The 22,055-nt window shown below is 41.7% G+C and overlaps 1 protein-coding gene across 8 annotated transcripts in view; it reads left to right on the forward strand.

Moving 5' to 3' along the window:
- Positions 1-22,055, forward strand: part of LOC123991086 (voltage-dependent L-type calcium channel subunit beta-2-like) — a 131,269-nt gene that overhangs the window by 46,319 nt on the left and 62,895 nt on the right. Inside the window, exon 1 of one of the 8 annotated variants that reach the window (XM_046292282.1) lies at positions 3,222-3,722. The exons of 5 other annotated variants lie outside the window; for them this stretch is intronic. In XM_046292282.1, the coding sequence (XP_046148238.1) occupies positions 3,705-3,722 (18 nt within the window). In that variant the 5' untranslated portion in view covers positions 3,222-3,704. Of the gene's footprint in view, positions 1-3,221; positions 3,723-6,861; positions 7,004-17,665; positions 17,966-22,055 lie in introns of those variants that run through there. 2 more of the 8 variants (XM_046292277.1, XM_046292281.1) reach the window with 2 other exon arrangements.

Below are 22,055 nucleotides of genomic sequence, written 5' to 3' on the forward strand. Positions count from 1 at the left end.
CGAGATTCACCAGCACAAAAGGCACATCTCTCGTTCCATGGGCATTGTGTGTCACGGCTGGATAGGTTGCACTTCCTCTCTCAAAATCCATACCATTACCTACTGCGTTACTGTTAAGACCTGCTTTTGGTGGGTATTAAAGGGTGTACAGTGCAGTCGGAAAGTATTCAGACCCCTTGACCTTTTCTACATTTTCTTGCATACAGTTTTTTCCTCATCAATCTAAACACAATATCCCATAATAACAAAGAGAACTGTTTTTTAGATATTTTTTGCACTGACTGGCCTGCACAGAGCCCTGACCTCAACCCCATCGAGCACCTTTGGGATGAATTGGAAGGCCGACAGCGAGCCCAGAATAATCGCCAAACATCAGTGCCCGACCTCACTAATGCTTATGTGGCTGAATAGAAGCAAGTCCCCGCAGCAATGTTCCAACATGTAGTGGAAAGCCTTCCTAGAAGAGTGGAGGCTGTTATAGCAGCAAAGGGGGGACAACTCCATATTATTGCCCATGATTTTAGATTGAGATGTTCAACGAGCAGCAGTATATATACACCTTCTCTTAAAGGCCACAGAGTCTGTAACACAACCAAACAAGCGGCACAATGAAGACCAAGGAGCTCTCCAAACAGGTCAGGGACAAGTTTGTGGAGAAGTACAGTTCAGGGTTGGGTAAAAAATAAAATTTGAACATCCAACAGAGCACCATCAAATCCATTATTATAGAATGGAAAGAATATGGCACCATAACAAACCTGCCAAGAGAGCTGCCCACCAAAACTCGCAGACCAGGCAAGGAGGGCATTAATCAGAGAGGCAACAAAGAGACCAAAGATAACCCTGAAGGAGCTGCAAAGCTCCACAGTGGAGATTGGAGTATCTGTCCATAGTACCACTTTAAACCGTACACTCCACAGAGCTGGGCTTTACGGAAGAGTGGACAGAAAAAAAGTAATTGCTTGAAGACAAAAATAAGTAAACATGATTGGTGTTTTCCAAAAGGCATTTGGGAGACTCCCCAAACATATGGAAGAAGGTACTCTGGTCAGATGAGAATAAAATTGAGCTTTTTGGCCATCAAGGAAAATGCTATGTCTGGCGCAAACCCAACACCTCTCATTACCCAGAGAACATAATCATCACAGTGAAGCATGGTGGTGGCAGCATCATGCCGTGTGGATGTTTTTCATCAGCAGGGACTGGGAAACTGGTCAGAATTGAAGGAATGATGGATGGTGCTAAATACAGGGAAATTCTTGAGGGAAACCTGTTTCAGTCATCCAGAGATTTGAGACTGGGATGGAGGTTCACCTTCCAGCAGGACAACTTTTATTTTTTTACTTCACCTTTATTTAACTAGGCAAGTCAGTTAAGAACAAATTCTTATTTTCAATGACGGCCTAGGAACAGTGGGTTAACTGCCTGTTCAGGGGCAGAACGACAGATTTGTACCTTGTCAGCTCGGGGGTTTGAACTTTAAACCTTCCGGTTACTAGTCTAACGCTCTAACCACTAGGCTACCCTGCCGCCCTGATAACCCAAAGCATACTGCTAAAGCAACACTCGAGTGGTTTAAGGGAAAACATTTAAATGTCTTGGAATGGCCTAGTCAAAGACCATACATTAATCCAATTGAGAATCTGTGATATGACTTAAAGATTTCTGTACACCAGCAGAACCCATCCTACTTGAAGGAGCTGGAGCATTTTTGCCTTGAAAAATGGGTAAATATCCCAGTGGCTAAACTAAATGTGCCAAGCTTAAAGAGACATACCTCAGAGATGTGTGATACAAACCCTCCCCCCCAAATCTATTTTAATTCCAGGTTGTAAGAAAACAAAATAGGAAAAATGCCAAGAGGGATGAATACTGTCGCAAGGTACTGTAGCTTCATCTCTTATTGCTTATTTCTCGTGTTTATTTAAATGTTTTATTAGTTATACTGTACTGAACAAAAATATAAAAGCAACATGCAACCATTTCATATAAGGAAGGAAATCAGTCAATTAAAGTGTGTTAGGTCCAACTCTAAGGATTTCACATTACTGGGAATGCAGATATGCATCTGTTGGTTACAGATACCTTAAAAAAGGTAGGGATGTGGATCAGAAAAGCAGTCACTGTCTGGTGTGATCACCATCTGCCTCATGCAGCGTGACACATCTCCTTCGCATAGAGTCGATCAGGCTGTTGACTGTGGCCTGTGGAATGTTTTCCCACTCCTCTTCAATGGGTGTGTGAAGTTGCTGGATATTGGTGGGAACTGGAACACGCTGTGATACACGTTGATCGACTGCATCATGTGATTTTCCACATGTGAAAGCGTTTATTTTTTTGCTGCCGTACTGTTTATTATTATTATTTATCCTGTTGCCAGTCACTTTCTCCAAATCCAACGTACAAATACTCTTGCATATACAGCGTCTTCTAAAAGTATTCTTCCCCTTGGCGTTTTTACTATTTTGTTGCGTTACAACCTGTCATTTTAATGGATTTTTATAGTGACCACGCTGGTGAGTATGCAGGCCATGGAATAACTTTTCAGCTTCCAGGAATTGTGTACAGATCCTTGTGGGATCGGGCCATGTGTTACCATGCTGAAACATGAGGTGATGGTGGAGAATGAATGGCACGACAATGGGCCACAGGATATCGTCACGATATCTCTGTGCATTCAAATTGACATAGATAAAATGCAATGGTGTTCGTTGTCTGTAGCTCATGCCTGCCCATACCGTAACCCCACCGCCACCATGGAGCAGTCTGTTCACAAGGCTGACATCAGTAAATCGCTTGTCCACACTACGCTATACACTTAGTCTGCGGTTGTGAGGCCGGTTGGACGTACTTCCAGATTCTCTAAAACGTCATTGGATGTGAATTTTGGTAGAGAAATTAACAAACAAGGCAGCAGCTACTCTTCCGGGTGTCCAGCAAAATTAAGACAGTTAGACATTTTTCAAAAAATTACAATAAATTCACAACATATTTCACAACATATTAAGTGTGTGTGTGTGTGAAGTAAGTCAGCTCAGTGCAGGCCGGCGGTCAGCCTGAGGTCATAGTGTATCCGTCCAGCCCAGGCGACAGATGTCACAATATCAAATTAAAGCCTAATGCCCAGCGAGCTGAAGAAAAACACTCTGGAGCAAACCATTACACCGCTGATCCTCCCTCCCTCCACACACTCTCTTTCTCTCTGTCCCGTCTGCCCAGCTCTGTGTGTGTGTGTGTGTTTGTATGTATGGGTGTGTGCACGCACACTGAACAGAGGCGCCTGCCCTGCGGTGTGTGTGTGCATCTGCCCCAGAGATCCTCAGATGGGCTCCGTCAACATGAGGCATGTCATTTCCAGTTGGAGATGCTCCTGAGAAGGGACCTTACCGTGGCTCACCCCATCCCCGTCTCATCCCCTCTGGTACTATGGAAGCTAACTGCCCAGACAGCAGAGCATCCATAGTTTTGGGATCGGTCGATTGTTATAATGGAGAACCACTTGTCAGCAGAACGTTACATTTTGAGCGTTTAATTCCGATTTGACTGAGGGTAAATAGGTTGGGTATTTTTTATGTAAGGCGTCAGCTGCTTTTACCCATGGGTCATGGTACTCTGAACAAATCCAGGGGATTTGCATAATTCATTGCAGCCGCGCTGGAACAGAGAGGGGACACAGGTGTCTCTGGCAGTCTGGGACAACGAGCATGTCAAAGAAGCCTAAGGTAAAATAACAACAGCTATTTGGAATTGTATGCGTCTATCTATGTTGGTGGGATGATTCATTTCTTACCGAGATAAGTAATTATTTTCTCTGTTGTTAGGTGTACATTACTACACACTACTACATTACTTTACTTTCGTACACACTTCTTTGTTTCATATGTCTGTGTTCCAGTACCTAGCTTTAGTTTAGTTTGGCCTGGATGTGTGTGTGTGTGTGTGTGTGTGTGTGTGTGTGTGTGTGTGTGTGTGTGTGTGTGTGTGTGTGTGTGTGTGTGTGTGTGTGTGTGTGTGTGTGTGTGTGTGTGTGTGTGTGTGTGTGTGTGTGTGTGTGTGTGTGTGTGTGTGTGTGTGTGGTGCTAGAATGTGTGAAACTCTAACTTTTAAATGCAATGGAAAACATTTTTGCAACAGAAAAGGGAAATTAGCATTTCTTATTGGACAATACATGTAGTCCCTCCTTGTGTCAGTGCGTTTTTCGTCCGTTTGGTGCCTAATGAATACGACCCAGGTATGAATGAGACCTCTCTTTGGCTGAAAGATGAGCCTTCAGCTCATCTTTCCATTTCTATCTAGCTCGAAGAACGGGGTATTGCCTTATAGCTAAACCAAAGCCTTTTCATGGGTATTTCCAGAACATCACCATTGGACTTGATATTATATTTTATATAATCCTCTATTATGCTTTTTTTTAATGCAAAATGTATCAAAAGTGTCTTTGCCAACCAAAACACCGACAAACACATTTGTCCTTCAAGAAGAAGGATGGCAATGGTTTCTTTCTCTGTAAATCCTGGATTGGTGCAAGCCGCTTTTAATCTCCTTACCGAGAAGCAATCATTACAAAGTGAGAAGAGGATCAGATAGACATGGAGCAATTGCGCTCGTGGGTGTTGTGTATTATGTTGGGTGTTACTCTTCTACAGAGGCTAGAGTTTCACACTGCCATGTATCATCTTCTGTGTCATTTATTTTTGCTTGATACTTCCCATCCCCAACTAGGGTTGCTCGGCAGTTGCCCCTCAGACACCCCACCCCATTCTGGCTACCAGAGAAAATACCACTCCCAATACCACCCCTTCCCCGTGGTACTGAAAGCAAAGAAAGTAAAAAAATATTAAAATAGGTATATATACTGAACCAAAATATAAACGCAACATGTAAAGTGTTGGTCCCATGTATCATGAGCTGGAATAAAAAAATACCAGAATTGTTCCATACGCACAAAAAGTGTATTTCTCTCAAATTTTGTACACCAATTTGTTTATATCCCTGTTAAAACATCTTTGGGATAGGTGGGACGGTAGCGTCCCACCTGGCCAACATCCGGTGAAATGGCAGAGCGCCAAATTCAAATTAAATTACTATAAATATTAAACTTTCATGAAATCACAAGTGCAATACATCAAAAATAAATCTTAACTTCTTGTTAATCCAGCCAAGGTGTCAGATTTAAAAAATACTTTACGGCAAAAGCAAACCATGCGATTATCTGAGGACAGCATCCAGCACACAAATGCATAACAAATCATTTTCAACCAGGGAGTTGCGACATAAATGTCAGAAATAGCGATATTATATATGCCTTACCTTTGAAGATCTTCTGTTGGCCCTCCAAAAGGTCTCAGTTACATTACAAATATACAGAATGCACTGTATATGCTGGACAGCCTTGGTTGAGTGACTAATCTTTTTTCAAAGAACACAATTAATTGTGAGTGTGTTAGTGATGCGTGTGTTTACTCATTAACCGGGTCTCTGCGGTTATATCTGGTGGACGGTTTTAGGGTCATTAAATATTGTGGGGCTGAAGGGACGGGTCGGTGGCGAGCGGGTTGAATAAAGAGAAACAATACCTTAATAAATCCATAAATGTATCGTTATTGTTCAATTTATATAGGCTACATTGAGGCTTTCTTCCATTATTTTAGGCTATCTTGTATTACTGCATAAGCCTAAACTTTAGGGCTTAACTGTACACGCGCCAAATTGCCTAGCAAGCCAATTGCCAAATAATGCTTTTGGAAACAGGCAGAACAAGTTAACGTCAATCCACCGAGGCAAAAATGACATTGTCAAAGTGTAATTCAATAAGACAAAAGCTGCGAAAGGAGAGTTGAAAGTAAAGAGAGGCCAGAAAAGTAATGTTTAAAAAAATGCTTTATTGTTTTTTCTCCCCTGTCCCTAAATGTCTTTGCTCCGCGAAAGATGACAGATAAAACATCACCAATGTCAACTAGATTGAAGCATTCATTTGATCGATCTATTACATGATTCTGTTGAGCAAGGGTTTATCTGGTTTTCTAGCGCAACATACTGTATAATGACGAAAGAGAAGCTACATGTATCTAATTATAGACAAGTTGACTAACAAATAGCCTTCTAAAATGTTGGAAATTATAAGCAGAAGAAACATATCTAAATCAGGCAACAACAAAAAAATCCTGCACCCCCTGTCAAAAAAAATCATTATGCAGTTATTGACTGTGTCATATCTCGCATTTTCTATATTTGCGCGTTAAGGTTGGGTGCAGCCACAGATTTTCATTTTATCACATATAGTTGGGCGGTTGCATATGGGTTATTAGCAATTGCGGGCAGCTGCGGGTGAACAAACAGCTGACCCGCTCACCACTGGTGTGTGTGCGTGTGTGGGTGCACAGGTGTGTGTGTGTGTGCGCTTACATTTTTGAGTGAGAGTGTGTGTGTTTCACATCATAGCAGCATAACAGAGACAGTCCTCCCACTCATCCAGCTAATTAATGATGGCAGTGTCATGGCAACCTGCCCTCAAACTACAAGGAGGATAGGAGTGTGTTTGTCTTTCTGTCTGATGGTAGCATCTGTGTGTGTGTGTTTGTGTGTGTGTGTGTGTGTTTGTGTGTGTGTGTGTGTGTGTGTGTGTGTGTGTGTGTTTGTTTGTTTGTGTGCCTGCCCATGCCTGATTATATCGGGACAGCAGTCCCAACTAATTTACTGGCTGAAGAGTTTTTCCTACGATTCCATGTGGGACAGCCGATGTGTTGATGTGTTCAGTAAGCGTAAAGTGACTGTGTTCAGTTCAGCACAGAGTCACTGCCGCACTGGTGCAGTGATCTGCATAGCAGTCTATCGACTGGGCTAGTCTGTGCTTGTGCTTAGGCAGTGTAAGTAGCCTAGTCTCTAGTCATTTAAGCATTGGGGAACTCTCCTATCCGTGCTCATGATTCTGATTTCCCTTGGGATGCTGGAGAAGCCTCCAGTAGAACCAAAGCCTTCAAGAACCAAACACCTGGTTGTCAGGGTAAGCTTTGCTTTCTGATTGTTAGAGATTTCTGAGACCTCATAATGGACCAAGGTATTGAGCTTTGTATGGCTTTTCTGGTTAGGGTCTATTCCATATTTAAATTCAGTCAATTGCGAAAGTAAACTTAAATACAAATTTCATTGAAATGTATTGAGGATAATTGGAATTGGACCCAACCCAGTTTATGTATAGATGAGACATTCACTAGAATAATACATGTGGTTTACACAGTCTGCCAGGCGTGTTGAGTTCAAATGTTCTTGCAGGAGGAGTGATCTCCGTGTTTCTCTTCCTCTCCTCCCCTTCATTGTGTTTGTTCGAGAGGTAACAGAGATCTTTTTCGGAAGGCCTAATAAAGGGAATAGATTTGATTTGACAGCCCTTGCTGAATGCACAGTGCATCAATACACAAAAGTGATTTGGAAAATGTTACGTGTAATGTAATTGTAATTTGACATTTACATTTTTTTCCCGCTCTATTTGGTAAGAATGGACTGATGATAAGCTTTGGCAAGCTACATGTGATATTTGTTACCAAGTTGATTGTGATGAATGTATTTTGTCCCCCCACACCAAACGCGATCACGACACACAGGTTAAAATATCAAAACAAACTGAACCAATATATTAATTTGGGGACAGGTCGAAAAGCATTAAACATTTATGGCAAATTTAACTAGCTAGCTTGCACTTGCTAGCTAATTTGTCCTTTTTAGCTAGCTTGCTGTTCCTAGCTAATTTGTCCTGGGATAGCGTCAGAAATATAACTGATTTCTAATTTAACCCTTGGTAATGCAGACGCTCGTTGGCGCGAGCGAGCAGTGTGGGTGCAATAATTTAATAATATAGATTTCTAAATTTATTTTGCAACTCTCGCGCACGTGACACGAGCCGTGTAGTCCGCCTGTAAGTCCATATTATGGCAAGAACAGCTCAAATAAGCAAAGAGAAATGACAGTCCATCGTTACTTTAAGACATGAAGGTCAGTCAATACGGAAAATTTCAAGAACTTTTAATGTTTCTTTAAGATCAGTCGCAAAAACCTTCAAGCACTATGATGAAACTAGCTCTCATGATGACCGCCACAGGAAAGGAAGACCCAGAGTTACCTCTGCTGCAGAGGATAAGTTCACTAGAGTTAACTGCACCTCAGATTGTAGCCCAAATAAATGCTTCGCAGAGTTTAAGTAACAGACACATCTCAACATCAACTGTTCAGAGGAGACTGTGTGAATCAGGCCTTCATGGTCAAATTGTTGCAAAGAAACCACTACTGAAGGACTCCAATAAGGATAAGAGAATTGCTTGGGCCAAGAAACATGAGCAATGGACATTAAACCTGTGGGAATCTGTCCTTTGGTCTGATGAAACCAAATTTGAGATTTTTGGTTCCAACCAGTAGGTGAACGGATGATCTCCGCATGTGTGGTTCCCACCATAAAACATGGAGGAGGAGGTGTATTGGTGAGGTGATGCTTTTCTGGTGTCACTGTCCGTTATTTATTTAGAATTCAAGGCACACTTAATTAACCAGCATGGATACCAGAGCATTCTGCAGCAATACGCCATCCCATATTGATTTGCGCATAGTGGGACTATCATTTGTTTTTCAAAAGGACAATGACCCAACACACCTCCAAGCTGTGTAAGGGCTATTTGACCAAGAAGGAAAGTGATGGAGTGCTGCATCAGATGACCTGGTCTCCACAATCACCCGACCTCAACCCAATTGAGATGGTTTGGGATGAGTTAGACCGCAGAGTGAAGGAAAAGCAGACAACAAGTGCTCAGCATATGTGGGGAACTCCTTCAAAACTGTTGGAAAAGCATTCCCGGTGAAGCTGGTTGAGAGAATGCAAAGAGTGTGGAAAGCTGTCATCAAGGCAAAGGGTGGCTGCTTTGAAGAATCTAAAATATATTTTATTTGTTTAAAACGTTTTTGGTTACCACATGATGCAATGTATTTTTTCATAGTTTTGATGTCTTCATTTTATTCGACAATGTAGAAAATAGTACAAATAAAGAAAACTCTTGAATGAGTAGGCGTGTCCACACTTTTGACTGGTACTGTGTGTAACTCATTTCATGAATCTAGGTGTATGTCGCATGTCACTACTTCACAGGAGAGCCATTTGAATGTACTTTTTCTTTCATTAAAATGTCTTTTTTTTTGTCCAGAAATGCCTTCTGGAACATGTGAATGTTCATGTGCCTTAATAACAAACTTGTATGCCATCTGTAAATATGAATAAAATAGTTAAATTACAAGCTTCGTTGGTTTACTCACGGGAAAAGCTAGGAACCTGGTTGAGATAATGGATGGGCTAGACATGCTGAGTTCGGATCGGTCTGCCATGTAGCACGCTTCTGTCTATAACATGAGCTGGTCAGTATATGTTCATGATGTCATTGTGGCAACTGTCAATATTATTTGTGATCATTGTTAAGTGGTCCCTACAGCGTACCATCGCAAGTATATTTTTCAGATCATTTTTCAGTGTAGACCTTACAGTGAAAAGCTTACTTACAAGCCCTTAACCAACAATGCAGTTTTATGAACAATAAGTGTTAGGAAAGTATTTACGGAAAATAAAATATATGTGATAATATATGGGATTGGAACAGTAGCAACAGAACATAGGATGCAACAAACGCATCTAAACATCATTGTTGTTAAAGTTTTGTACAGATGGGAAATAAAGGTCTTCACAACTTTATTCCTCAATTTCACGTTTTTATTGTAGAAGATAAATATGAACTTCATCGTCCAAGCATCACACGGACCACATCCACAGTCAAATCCATTCCATAAACCAGTCTAAATTACAGGTTGCGCTGACAAAAAAACTAAACCTAAGTTAGCAACCTGATACCTAAACTTCTTTACAATGTACCACATCTCTGGTGAGCACAAAGGAGAAATTAATATATTTTAGAAAAGAGATACATGTCAGTTAACAGCAGCTAAATGTGTTATGATGGCAGCCATGATGGCAGCCATGCTTGTTTATGTTTGATAAGTGAAAACTCCTTAACCTGTAGTGACACCCCATCCCGTGAACGGGACCGTTGTCATCATCTGACACTAATTAGCATAATGCAACGGACATAAATCTTCCTAGATAATATTCCTATTCATGAAAATCACAAGTGAAATATATTGGAACACAGCTTAGCCTTTTGTTAATCACTCTGTCATCTCAGATTTTCAAAATATGCTTTACAGCCAACGCTAGACAAGCATTTGTGTAAGTTTATCATAGCCTAGCATAGCATTATGCCTTGCTAGCAGCAGGCAACTTTGTCACGGAAATCAGAAAAGCAATCAAATTAAATCATTTACCTTTGATGAACTTCGGATGTTTTCACTCACGAGACTCCCAGGAAATAGCTCCTTTTGATCTTCACGTTTGGCTGAGAAATCGCCCGGAAATTGCGGTCACCACAACGCAAAAAATATTCCAAATTAGCTCCATAATATTGACAGAAACATGGCAAACGTTGTTTAGAATCCATCCTCAAGGTGTTTTTCTAATATCTATTCGATAATATATCTGTCGGGACAATTAGTTTTTCACTAGGACTGATTGGAGTAATGGCTACCTCTGTATTTTATGCAAGAATCTCTCTCAGAGCCACCATGTGACCACTTACGCAATGTGGCCGCCTACGGCTATTCTTCAACAGAAATGCGTAAAACTACGTCACAATGCTGTAGACACCTTGGGGAATACGTGGAAAGCGGAAGCTCGTTGATGGTACATTCACAGCTGAATAGGGAGTCATTGGAATGCAGCGCTTTCAAAACCTGGGGCACTTCCGGATTGGATTTTTCTCAGGCTTTCGCCTGCAACAACAGTTCTGTTATACTCACAGACAATATCTTTACAGTTTTGGAAGCGTTAGTGTTTTCTATCCAAAGCTGTCAATTATATGCATATTCTAGCATATTTTCCTGACAAAATATCCTGTTTAAAACGGGAACGTTTTTTTTCTCCAAAAATGAAAATACTGCCCCCTAATACCAAGAGGTTTTAATCCCAGAATGCCATTCACTGTAAGACGCGATTGAACAAAGTCAAAGATTGCTGCGCCATTTGCCTGAAGAATATGAACTTTGTTTGGCCACTATTTTAGCATATTACAAATCTTCGATGTACTTGTTACAGTGTATACCAGACCTGGAGCACAAATCACAAAGCAAATAAAATGTTATCACCTCACAGATCATCACCCCAAATACAAGCCTACTGGCTAGCCTAACCATAGCGTGAAAGCTAAACAGGGAGGAAACCATTTTAGGGGGGGTTTATGGAAGGAAGTTAATTTAATTTGTGGGGGGGTTTCAAGTCCATGGGGGGTAGAAATGGGTGAAAGTATCGTGGGGGAAATATTACTATGATGGGGGATTTATCAATAAATGGGGTACAAATACAGGAGAAGTGTATAAGCTAAATAAAACCCCTGGGAAGGGAGGGTCTGAGCTAGCAACCCTGCGATACCATAGTACCAATCTGATGCCGCGTTCAAAACAACTTGGGAAAAATAGTTTTGAGAGGTCATCCAACTCGGGAATTCCAACTCCGGAACTCGGGCCTCTTTCTAGAGCTCAGACTTTCCGACCTGAAGATCACTGATCACAAGATAATTTTTCAGAGTTCCCAGTTGTCTTGAAAGCACCATAAATCAGTCGAGTGAACTATCGCATCACCTTTTTCTGTAATAACATCCTTGGTCTGACAGACACTTACGTGACAACCAGATTGCATTGTATGAAGTCCACAAACATGGTGCCACTCATAGATGGCAAATAGCTTAGAATTTGTTCATCATAATCAGTACAACCTTTAAAAAAGTATCTTACACACATCATATGTGTCCATTACAATCTATGCAAGAATCTCCCTGCATGATTTGTCACCAGTACTTGAAAACGTGAATAAAACGGTAAATACTTTATGCTCCATACATGCATACGGTATGCCACGGTAGAAATGACAACATGAAATAGAGAAAATGAAGCTCTTTCTTTGATAGGAAGTAGGTACACAGTTATTATTTGTTAGGAAAACAACAATGCCAGGGGGAAAATATCGTGCAAGGCCTGTTCTGCCTAGAGATGCGCAATGTACTCATACTTGATCTGGGGAAACATTGGGGAAGTGCTTGGGCTCGTGTTAAAGATATAAGTTTCCCCAGCTCAGTAAAGTCTCAAACATAAATTGTCCGTAACAGTGAAATGGGCTACTTCTTATGTGAATTAATGAGGAGGCGGAACACGCCTCAATTCAAACTTTTGTTAGAAAATAAAACGTGTTACTGTAGAAAATAATTTGGAATTGACAAGTTTAAACATAGCCTATAGATAATTAGCAGGCAGCGTGCCTTGGTTTGATGGCAGCGCGGGTTAACGATTTCAAAAAGGCTTTACGGCGAAAGCATACCATGTGATTATCTGAGGACAGCACCCCATCAAACAAACACATGACAATCATATTTCAACCCACCAGGCGCGACACAAAACTCAGAAATAACGATATAATTCATGCCTTACCTTTGAAGATCTTCTTCTGTTGGCACTCCATTATGTCCCATAAATATCACAAAAGGTCCTTTTGTTCGATAATGTCCTTTTTATATCCATAAAAACTCAGTTTATCTGGCACGCATCAGTCAATAATCCACTCAATTTCCCTCTATCAAAATGCATACAAAATTTATCCCAAATGTTACTAATAAACTTTTCCAAACAAGTCAAACAACATTTATAATCATTCCTTAGGTATCCTAATACACAAATAAATTTAAGACGGAGAATCGTTATTGTCTTTACCGGAGATTAACCTGCGCTTTCCTCCACGCGCTTGGAATCACTAAAGCCAAAATGGGAGCCACCTAGAAAAACTACAATTTCCGGGTCATTTTTCTAAAATCCAGCCTGAAACTCTTTCTAAAGACGATTGACATCTAGTGGAAGTCCTAGGAACTGCAATTTGGGAGGACTTGGGCTTATAATTAGAGTTCAAGCCATTGAAAACAGTGGTAAGATGAAATTATTTTTTGGGGGGGATGGTTTGTCCTCGGGGTTTCGCCTGCCATTTCAGTTCTGTTATACTCACAGACATAATTTTAACAGTTTTATAGACTTTAGAGTGTTTCTATCTAAATCCACCAATTATATGCATATCCTAGCTTCTGGGCCTGAGACACAGGCAGTTTACTTTGGGCATGCTTTTCATCCGTGCGTGAAAATACTGCCCCCTATCCTAAAGAAGTTAAACAAAGCTTGGATCCTTTATGTTTAAAAAAATCAGTGTGTTGCGTGTAGAATATCCTAGCCTATTCATTGATGATAGGCCCTGCTTTACTGAAGTTGCGAGACATTGCAAGCCAAGATATTGCGAGATACAGCATTCCATTGCAATATACAGGTAGGCATAGTGCACGGTTCTTACTATCTGCCTGGTGGCCGACCTGCCTGTACTGTGTCCCTCCTCTCTCTCTCCGTCCCTTGCTAGCTTTATTGCACAGAGTGTAGTCTTGGAGCATTTAATTTGTATAATATGAGTGTTGGCAAGATGAACCTACCTAGGAAGAAGTGGTCCTTCTGTAGCTCAGTTGGTAGAGCATGGCGCTTGTAACGCCAGGGTAGTGGGTTTGATCCCCGGGACCACCCATACGTAGAATGTATGCACACATGACTGTAAGTCGCTTTGGATAAAAGCGTCTGCTAAATGGCATATATTATTATTATATTATTAAGTGCTAGAGATTAGCGCAAACTCTCCAATAATCTAATAGAGGCCTCTTCTAGCCCATTAGTATGACACTATTGGTATTGTTGACGTTGTAAAAAGACCCACTCTCATTTACTGGGAGTGTACAGATTTACAATGGAAGAAAACAAATAGTTCATTATGATTTATTACATCATTGTGCAATTGGTCAATTAGAGCTCTTTGAACTTGTTTGGGTGGTTAAACAAGATAGATTTGATTTTGTATGTTCAGGGTCCGTATTCACAAATCGTCACAGAGTAGGAGTTCTGATCTAGGATCAGTTTAGCTTTTTAGATAATAATGAATACAATTACACGGACAGGGGTAGTTTATTTTTGGATGGAATGGCAGCCATGTAGAGGAATGCCACAGGGCACTGCCACCCGTCCACATTATTATTTTACCCAATGAGAGCAGCCGAAATCTGAGTGGGAATGTGTGTTTTCCACTTACCACACCTCCCAGTCAGTCACCTACTCTCTCAGGATCTGTCCCATATGGTACCCTATTCCCTATACCCTAATGCCCTGATCAAAAGTAATGAACTGTATAGGGAATAGGCTGCCATTTCGGACACAGCCTCGGTATTGATGCAGATGTAGGCTAACTGGGACCAGTCTCCATCTATTTTACATGTACTTTAGACAGGATCACGCTATGCCAGTTTGTTCATGAGAGTTCATATTTTGTAAATATTCACCATGAGCTGTGTGGGGCAACCCATACTATAATGTATGCACCCACTACTCACCTGGATAAAAGTGTCTGCCTTTTTCTTTCATGAGCTGTTGTGGAGAGACCTCGCTGTATGCATGTAATGCTTGTTTGTGTCACTGCATCAGTATGTGTGTGAATCAATAAGCCAAAGGTAACTAGGGCATTTGATACCCGACACTGGCAGAGCGAGTGGGCAATTGATCTATTCAAAGTTTGGCTCCACCCACACAAATTATTGATATATGTCACGCACGCACGAACACACACACACACACAGCCCACTAGTTAGTCAATCGCAGAGAGCTCACCCACATCCTCCTAATAAAAACCCAAGAATGACTCGCATACATTTTTTTCTAACAATAAAAGAGGACATACAGAATGATCAGAATTCTTTCTCTATCTCATGAAAGGCACTAGGGCTGTATGTAATCCTAAATAAGCTACATGTTACAGACTCTTTGATGTTTAGGGTAGGGAAATTCTTCCTAGAATATTCCAACTGGGATTCTTCTGGAACACCTGGGAATTTGGGGTAAATTATCGGAGTGTTGAAACGCTACAGATGTTACATGAGATGAGTATGAGAATAAAGCAGTCATTCACTCCAACAACAGGAATTAGGTAGCCTAATGGTCCGGGCGTTGGACTAGTAACCGGAAGGTTGCAAAATCGAATCTCCCGAGCTGACATGGTAAAAATATGTCGTTCTGCCCCTGAACAAGGCAGTTAACCCACTGTTTCTAGGCCATCATTGAAAATAATAATTTGTTCTTAACTGACTTGCCTAGTTAAATAAAGGTAAAATAAATCAAATATGGCTAAGAGTGAGGACTCACCTCCCAGATCACACCTCCAATCTACTGTCTTCACACTATGTGTGAACAGACCTTTCTCTGCGTCCCAAATGGCACCCTATTGTCTTTATAGTGAGTGTACTACTTTTACCAGAGCCCATATGGGCTCTGGTAAAAGTAGTGCACTACTAGGGAATAGTGTGCCATTTTGGGACACACACATCCTGGTCCACATGAGGGCAGATGGAGCCTAATTAGCCATGGCCCTGCTCTCCTCTCCAGCAGCAGATTCACCCTCGCTCATCCCAGATTACTATTAGTTCTGCTTGTGGGACTTTGACCATGAGATAACTAGGGCAATATGTTGAGGTATGGCACTGTTTTAAGATAGATGTTTTCGATACAGGGCCTAAGTCTGGGGAACAGTGTCTAGTCGATGTGAGCAGACCTTTGTGTTAGTGTGCACCAGCGATTGGAGACAATATCCAATATCTTAGATCTGGTATTACAGAAGGTGTTATACCAGGTATATAACCAGGTTACCAGATGTGTTCTGTAGAGTACCTCAGGGTTTTTCCTGGCTCAAAAAGGGGCTTAGGCGGTGGTCTTGGATGACTGTCCTGACAAGGCAACAGTCTAACACTGATCCACGTGCCCAGCACCCACTCTGGATTAGAATCCTTGTAAAGGGGTTAAAGCAGACCAAACGTGGTCACATAATCTCGTAGGATTTACCCACCAAACACGTGGTTCTCCCCATGGCTTTCAAACATCTGGGCAATGCCAGGAGGCTGAGGAGGAGTGGTGTATCATGGGATTTGCTCATCTGGTGTCACACTTTTATTGATTTCTTTTTTTTTAGGTCTAGCTACACGGTCTGTAACCTGATTTGATCTGTGCATACATGTGAGAAGTAAGCATATGCGACCAGGATTTGAATGTACATGTACCCAGGAGACAGCTACCTTACCATAGGTCCAGGGCCAGCTCCTTCTTGACCTCTTGATCGGGCCAGTCCAAGCAGATTAATAGTTGATCAGATGGTGACAAAACATAAATAGGAAAAATACCAAAGGAATGCCCAAACTATAGACTGAAAACTAACTAAAGGCTTCATGGCCACCAATGAAAGTCATCATGACATGACAGATTTTCTCGCTGGGACACTGACTGCCAATCACCTAATTTGACTGTCAACTATTGACTGAATACAATATTGTTTATTGACTACAATATCACCCCCACTCTTGTGATTCTTGCTAAATATTTCATAGGTATTTGTGTACTAGTATTGTAATGTTAGACATTTACTGCATCGCTGGAGCTAGAAACAAGTATTTCACGTATTTCAGGGGCTCCCGAGTTGCACAGCGTTCTAAGTCACTGCATCCCAGTGCTAGAGGAGTCACTACAGACCTTGGATCGATCCCAGGCTGTATTACAACCAGCCGTGACCAGGAGTCCTATAGGGCAGCGCACAATTGGCCCAGCATCGTCCGGGATAGAGGAGGGTGTGGCCGGGGTCATTGTAAAAAAAATAATTTATGACTTGTTAAATCAAATAAAAACAATTTTTTTGCTGCACCTGCTTTAATATCTGCAAATCTGTTTATAAAACAAATAAGCTTTAATTTAATAATTAAATACAAACTGAAATAGAACAATAATTAAATAGAACAATAGGATCTCTGTCTGGTTTAGGCTACATGTATGTTAGGAACATGTTGTACTCAATTGGTGCTTGTTAGAACTATGTTTGAACTATGATGAAAGAAAGCAAGATATGCTATATATTATACAAATATTTCCTCAAATTCTTTGAGAACCATCACACATTTCATTATCTTGATGATTGAAACATGTTCAAAGTACATTCGCCCCTTTTTGTGTCCTTTCCTAAATTGATCAAGCCTCTGGTAAATGGCTTATTTTCAACATAATAAAGATAATTATTTCCTGAAGTTTGGTTTCAGGAACATGTGTTGGGCCTCTACGTACATTAGGTTAAGTCTTTACCCTTCCTCTCCTAAAAGTGTAAGCCCCCTGAACCCCTCCCACACACACACACACACACACACACACACACACACACACACATACACAGCTAGGAAGTAAGAACTCTGGCCAACAAGGCAGGCCTGAAAATTCCAGAATGCAACAAAACAGCTGCACACACATTTTAATGTGTGTGTGCTGCTTTTGTTGCATTCTGTGAATTTTCAGGCCTGCCTTGTTGGCCAGAGTTCTTACTTCCTAGCTGTGTATGTGTGTGTGTGTGTGTGTGTGTGGGAGGGAGGGGTTCAGGGGGCGGGGGGCTTGTTTTCGGGGACTGGTGAACGGTCATAGAGCACCGAAGGAGTGTTCTCCCAGAAAGAGAGGACAGGACTGGGTCATACAAGGGCTGAAACTCCCAAATCTCTGTGGTTCACTTGACTGCCGTTTGAAAGAGGAAGTGCAAGAGGCCTCTCCTCTATGTAGTTTCAGTGGGTTTTACTGAAAGGAGACAAGGAGTAGTAAGTAAGAGTTTGTCTGTCTGTGCCGGGACTGGGAGGAGATGGGCAGCAGTTGATGAGTTTTTCTTCCGAGCTGGGCATAGGAGAGCAGAGAAACAGCAGAGCCGGTTAGGACAGATATGTATCTCTCTGGCAGTGAGGAGTCCGACGTGGTAAGTCCTTCAAAGTATTCCCAACACAGACACGTACTGCAAACATACTTAGCCTACATTTTCTTGAATCTGTATACTGTACAGATTCAGCAATAATTATCTTGTTCTTTCTCACTCTCCTCTCTGAACAATGGAGGAGAGTTCTGGAATCTTGGAGAGTTTTTTTTTTTTTTACCAAATTCCAAAGGGCGTAATGTTAGGCTTCCTATTTTGTTTCCTTAGAACTTTTCCTGGAAGTCAGTTTGTTGCGTGAGAGTGTCGCGACTCTGGCTCTTATGTAGCATGCAACGGAGGTCATTTTGCGGGTAGTGGATTGTTTGGGCATCTTGTCTGGATTTGCATCTCAACGTTGCTAGCCAAAGGTGGAAAGCCGCGTCAGTTTATTAATGGCTGGTGTGAAGTTAGGAAAATAAACACCAGGGACATGCCTGGTCCTCCGGTTAAAGAGACTGTTTAGTTAGTGAACGTAAAGCCTTTAAAAAAAAAACCTTTCTTTAACCGTGGCTGTTCAGAACTCCTTGTATTTTGTTTCTCTGCCTCTGCTTCCTAGCGGTACAGTTTGTTCATCCAAGTCTGTATCACTGTAATTATCTCCGTATCGTATTCATTATAGTCTGACTGTATTTCTTTAATGGAGACTATTAAAGCAACATCTACAGTAAAAAAAAAACTTTTTTTAACATGAACGGACCATTTCGAGGTTTACTACATAGTTTGGATTCGATGAGACTTTACTGACATCCTTTAAGTGCATGCAAGACTTCTGTAGTGAATTTCTTACACTCTAGTTCATTCAGCTAACTGTTTGTGACCCCTTAACTTGAATGGACGTCAGTTAGTCAGCTACAGTGCATTCGAAAAGTATTCAGACCCCTTAACTTTTTCCACATTTTGTTACATTACAGCCTTATTCTAAAACTGATTAAATAGTTTGTTTTTGTCATCAATCTACACACAATACCGAATAATATCAAAGCAAAAACACGTTTTTAGAAATGTTTGCAAAATGTATTAAAAATAAATTGGAAATATCACATTTACATATGTATTCAGACCCTTTACTCAGTAATTTGTTGAAGCACCTTTGGCAGCCATTACAGAGTCTTCTTCGGTATGACGCGATAAATTTGGCACACCTGTATTTGGGGAGTTTCTCCCATTGTTCTCTGCAGATCCTCTCAAGCTCTGTCAGGTTGGATGAGGAGCATCGCTGTACAGCTATTTTCAGGTCTCTCCAGAGATGTTCGATCGGGTTCAAGCCTGGGCTCTAGCTGGGCCCCTCAAGGACATTCAGAGACTTGTCCCAAAGCCACTCCTGCGTTGTCTTGGCTGTGTGCTTAGGGTCGTTGTCCTGTTGGAAGGTGAACCTTTACCCCAGTCTGAGGTCCTGACCGCTCTGGAGTAGGTTTTCATCAAGAATCTCTCTGTACTTTGCTCTGTTCATCTTTCCTTCGATCCTGACTAGTCTCCCAGTCCCTGCCACTGAAAAACATGTTCAGTTTTCCCAGGCGGCCAACTCTAGGAAGAGTCTTGTTGGTTCCAAACTTCTTCCATTCAAGAATGATGTAGGCCACTGTGTTCTTAGGGACCTTCAATGCAGCAGAAATGTATTAGTACCCTTCCCCAGATCTGTGCCTTGAAACAATCCTGTGCGTGTGTGTGTGCGTGTGCATGTTTGTGTGTTTTAGGAATGTCTGTACATGCGTGTGCGTTGTGAATATATTAAATGGTGTTTGATGTGACTGAGTATACAGTGGTGAAAGCTGGCAGAACCCTGTGTGTTGATGACAGTCAGAAATAGACACCAAGTCAAATTTGATTTGTCACATGCGCCGAATACAACAAGAGTAGACCTTACCGTGAAATGCTTTCTTACGCGCCCTTAACCAATTTGTTTGAAAAATGTGTTTAAAAAACTGAAGGATAAATAGTAACACAGTAAAACAACAATAATGAGGCTATATACAGGGGGTACCAGTTTCGAGTCAATGTGTAGGGGTACGGGTTAGTCGTGGTAGTTGAGGTAGGGGTATAGTGACTATGCATAGTTAATAAACAGAGTAGCCGCAACGTATGTGAAGAGTGTGAAGGAATGTGAATGTGTGTGTGTGTGTATGGGGTCATGTCACATACACACACTGCCATCATGCGTTATCTTCTAATAACCCATCTTACTACAAAGAGTAGACTCACATAAGATATTTATGGATCCCAAATGTCTGCCTATTCCCTATTTAGTGCACTATATAGGGAATAGGGTGCCATTTGGGATGCTGTCATCAACTTCTGCACTCCTAATTAACTCCGTCCATGTTGGCGTTAAAGGGCATTACTGACACTGGATCATCACTAAAAATCTATTACCTTTCTGTGCTACTTTGATTTGTGTCTGTGTCTGTGCCTCTGTCTCTGTCTGTCCTTATGAGTCTGGGAGTCTGTGTCTGTGGCAGATGCTGTTGTCTATCTTCCTGCTCCCTAGTTGACTCTTTGGGGTGTAAAAGAGAGCTGGAGACAGACAGGGGAGTACCTGAACAGCTGTCTCTTCCCAATCTGCTGTTGTTTGCTGTTCCACTCAAACTGGCCTGCAAATACCAATGACACACATATTTTAGAAATGTAGATGGGGGGGGACAGATGAGAGGGAAATAGCAGAGAAAGTGAGTGGTGGAATGGGGATCGAACCGCTGCCTCCATGGGGAATATGTGTTCTGGGGACATATCGCGTCAAATCAGCCATTAAAGTCCATTGCGCGCATGATACCGCTGTCGAGCAAGGTGAAGCGAACACATAGTCGAGAGCGCAGAGGATGTGTCCCACGATAAAACTTAGTCGAGATAGAAGAGCTTGTCCCGTGAGCAGAACATAAAAATGTCTGAATCAAAAAATAGAGAACTGCAAGTCAAGAAACATGGTTCAAATGTGTAAAAAAAATACATGTGAAAGCATCAAATTTATACCAGCATGCCTCGCCATAGGATTTGTCTACTTTTCACTCTTAATTTCTCAAGTTGCTCTCTCTCAAGTCTTGGCACCTTTGAGTCTCTTTTTTTCTCGATTGGATTTCAGGTTGGTGGGGGGCGGGCTTAGAGGTAGGTGTGTGTCTAGAAACCTTACATTAGTCATTTTCACTGCAGTGATGGACGAACTAACAAATGCTTGCACATGGCCAGGGTGTGGACTAGATAGCATACTGTTTTTGTTAGATTAGACTTTTCGTAGCAGGTTAGGAGAACCTATGCAGCAGGTAAGGATCATTAATGTTGCAGGTTAGGAGAATTAGGTTATTGTTAGGTAAAGGGTTAGGGTTAGCATGAGCTAAAATGAAAAAAAGAACCTTTAGACGTTCATTTGACAAGCTGTATCCCTTCTAGCCATGACCGTTAGCCAATCCAGTGTTGTATCATGTGATTGGTTGAGTCTTCTTGGGTGCATGACATTAAACAGATGTGCTTCTGAATTGTCTGTTTAGCTTGCTAGCCAGCTTGAACAGTAAGCACCGAGCGACTTGGGAAACCCAGCTTCAACTTCATACATAAGCATAGATTAATTAGCCATACTATACCTTGAGGTGAGTGGAATCTACTTGCTAAAGTAAGCTAGCTATCTAATTGCTTGTCAGCAAGCAAGGTTTGTCTGTAAGACGAAAAGCGGACAGTCGCGCCTCAGGTAGGCTGGACACATCACATTTTTAACAATGCTTTTTTTCGGATAAAAACTATTTCATTACATCCACCGTGGAGCCCAGTTTCATAATATTACCATATGTCCCAGCTACTTGCTGTAGTTTTGAAGTAATCACAAAAAAGGGGGCCTTATTTTAGGGAATTTTTCACCCTGCCAGCTGCCGTTTTATTGAGCACCTACTCGCCTTCCGAACATTCTATTCCCAGCTTATTGTTCTACGTCACAATGCCTGCTTTACAAAAGTTGTTTGTAGATAAAATATAAACAACATGGGCCTCCCGGGTGGCGCAGTGGTTAAGGGCGCTGTACTGCAGCGGATAAGAGTCCCTGGGTTCGCGCCCAGGCTCTGTCATAACCGGCCGCGACCGGGAGGTCCGTGGGGCGACGCACAGGCGCTAGGGAGGG

This window comes from Oncorhynchus gorbuscha, linkage group LG12 (assembly GCF_021184085.1).
Source record: "Oncorhynchus gorbuscha isolate QuinsamMale2020 ecotype Even-year linkage group LG12, OgorEven_v1.0, whole genome shotgun sequence".
Lineage (NCBI taxonomy): Eukaryota > Metazoa > Chordata > Actinopteri > Salmoniformes > Salmonidae > Oncorhynchus > Oncorhynchus gorbuscha.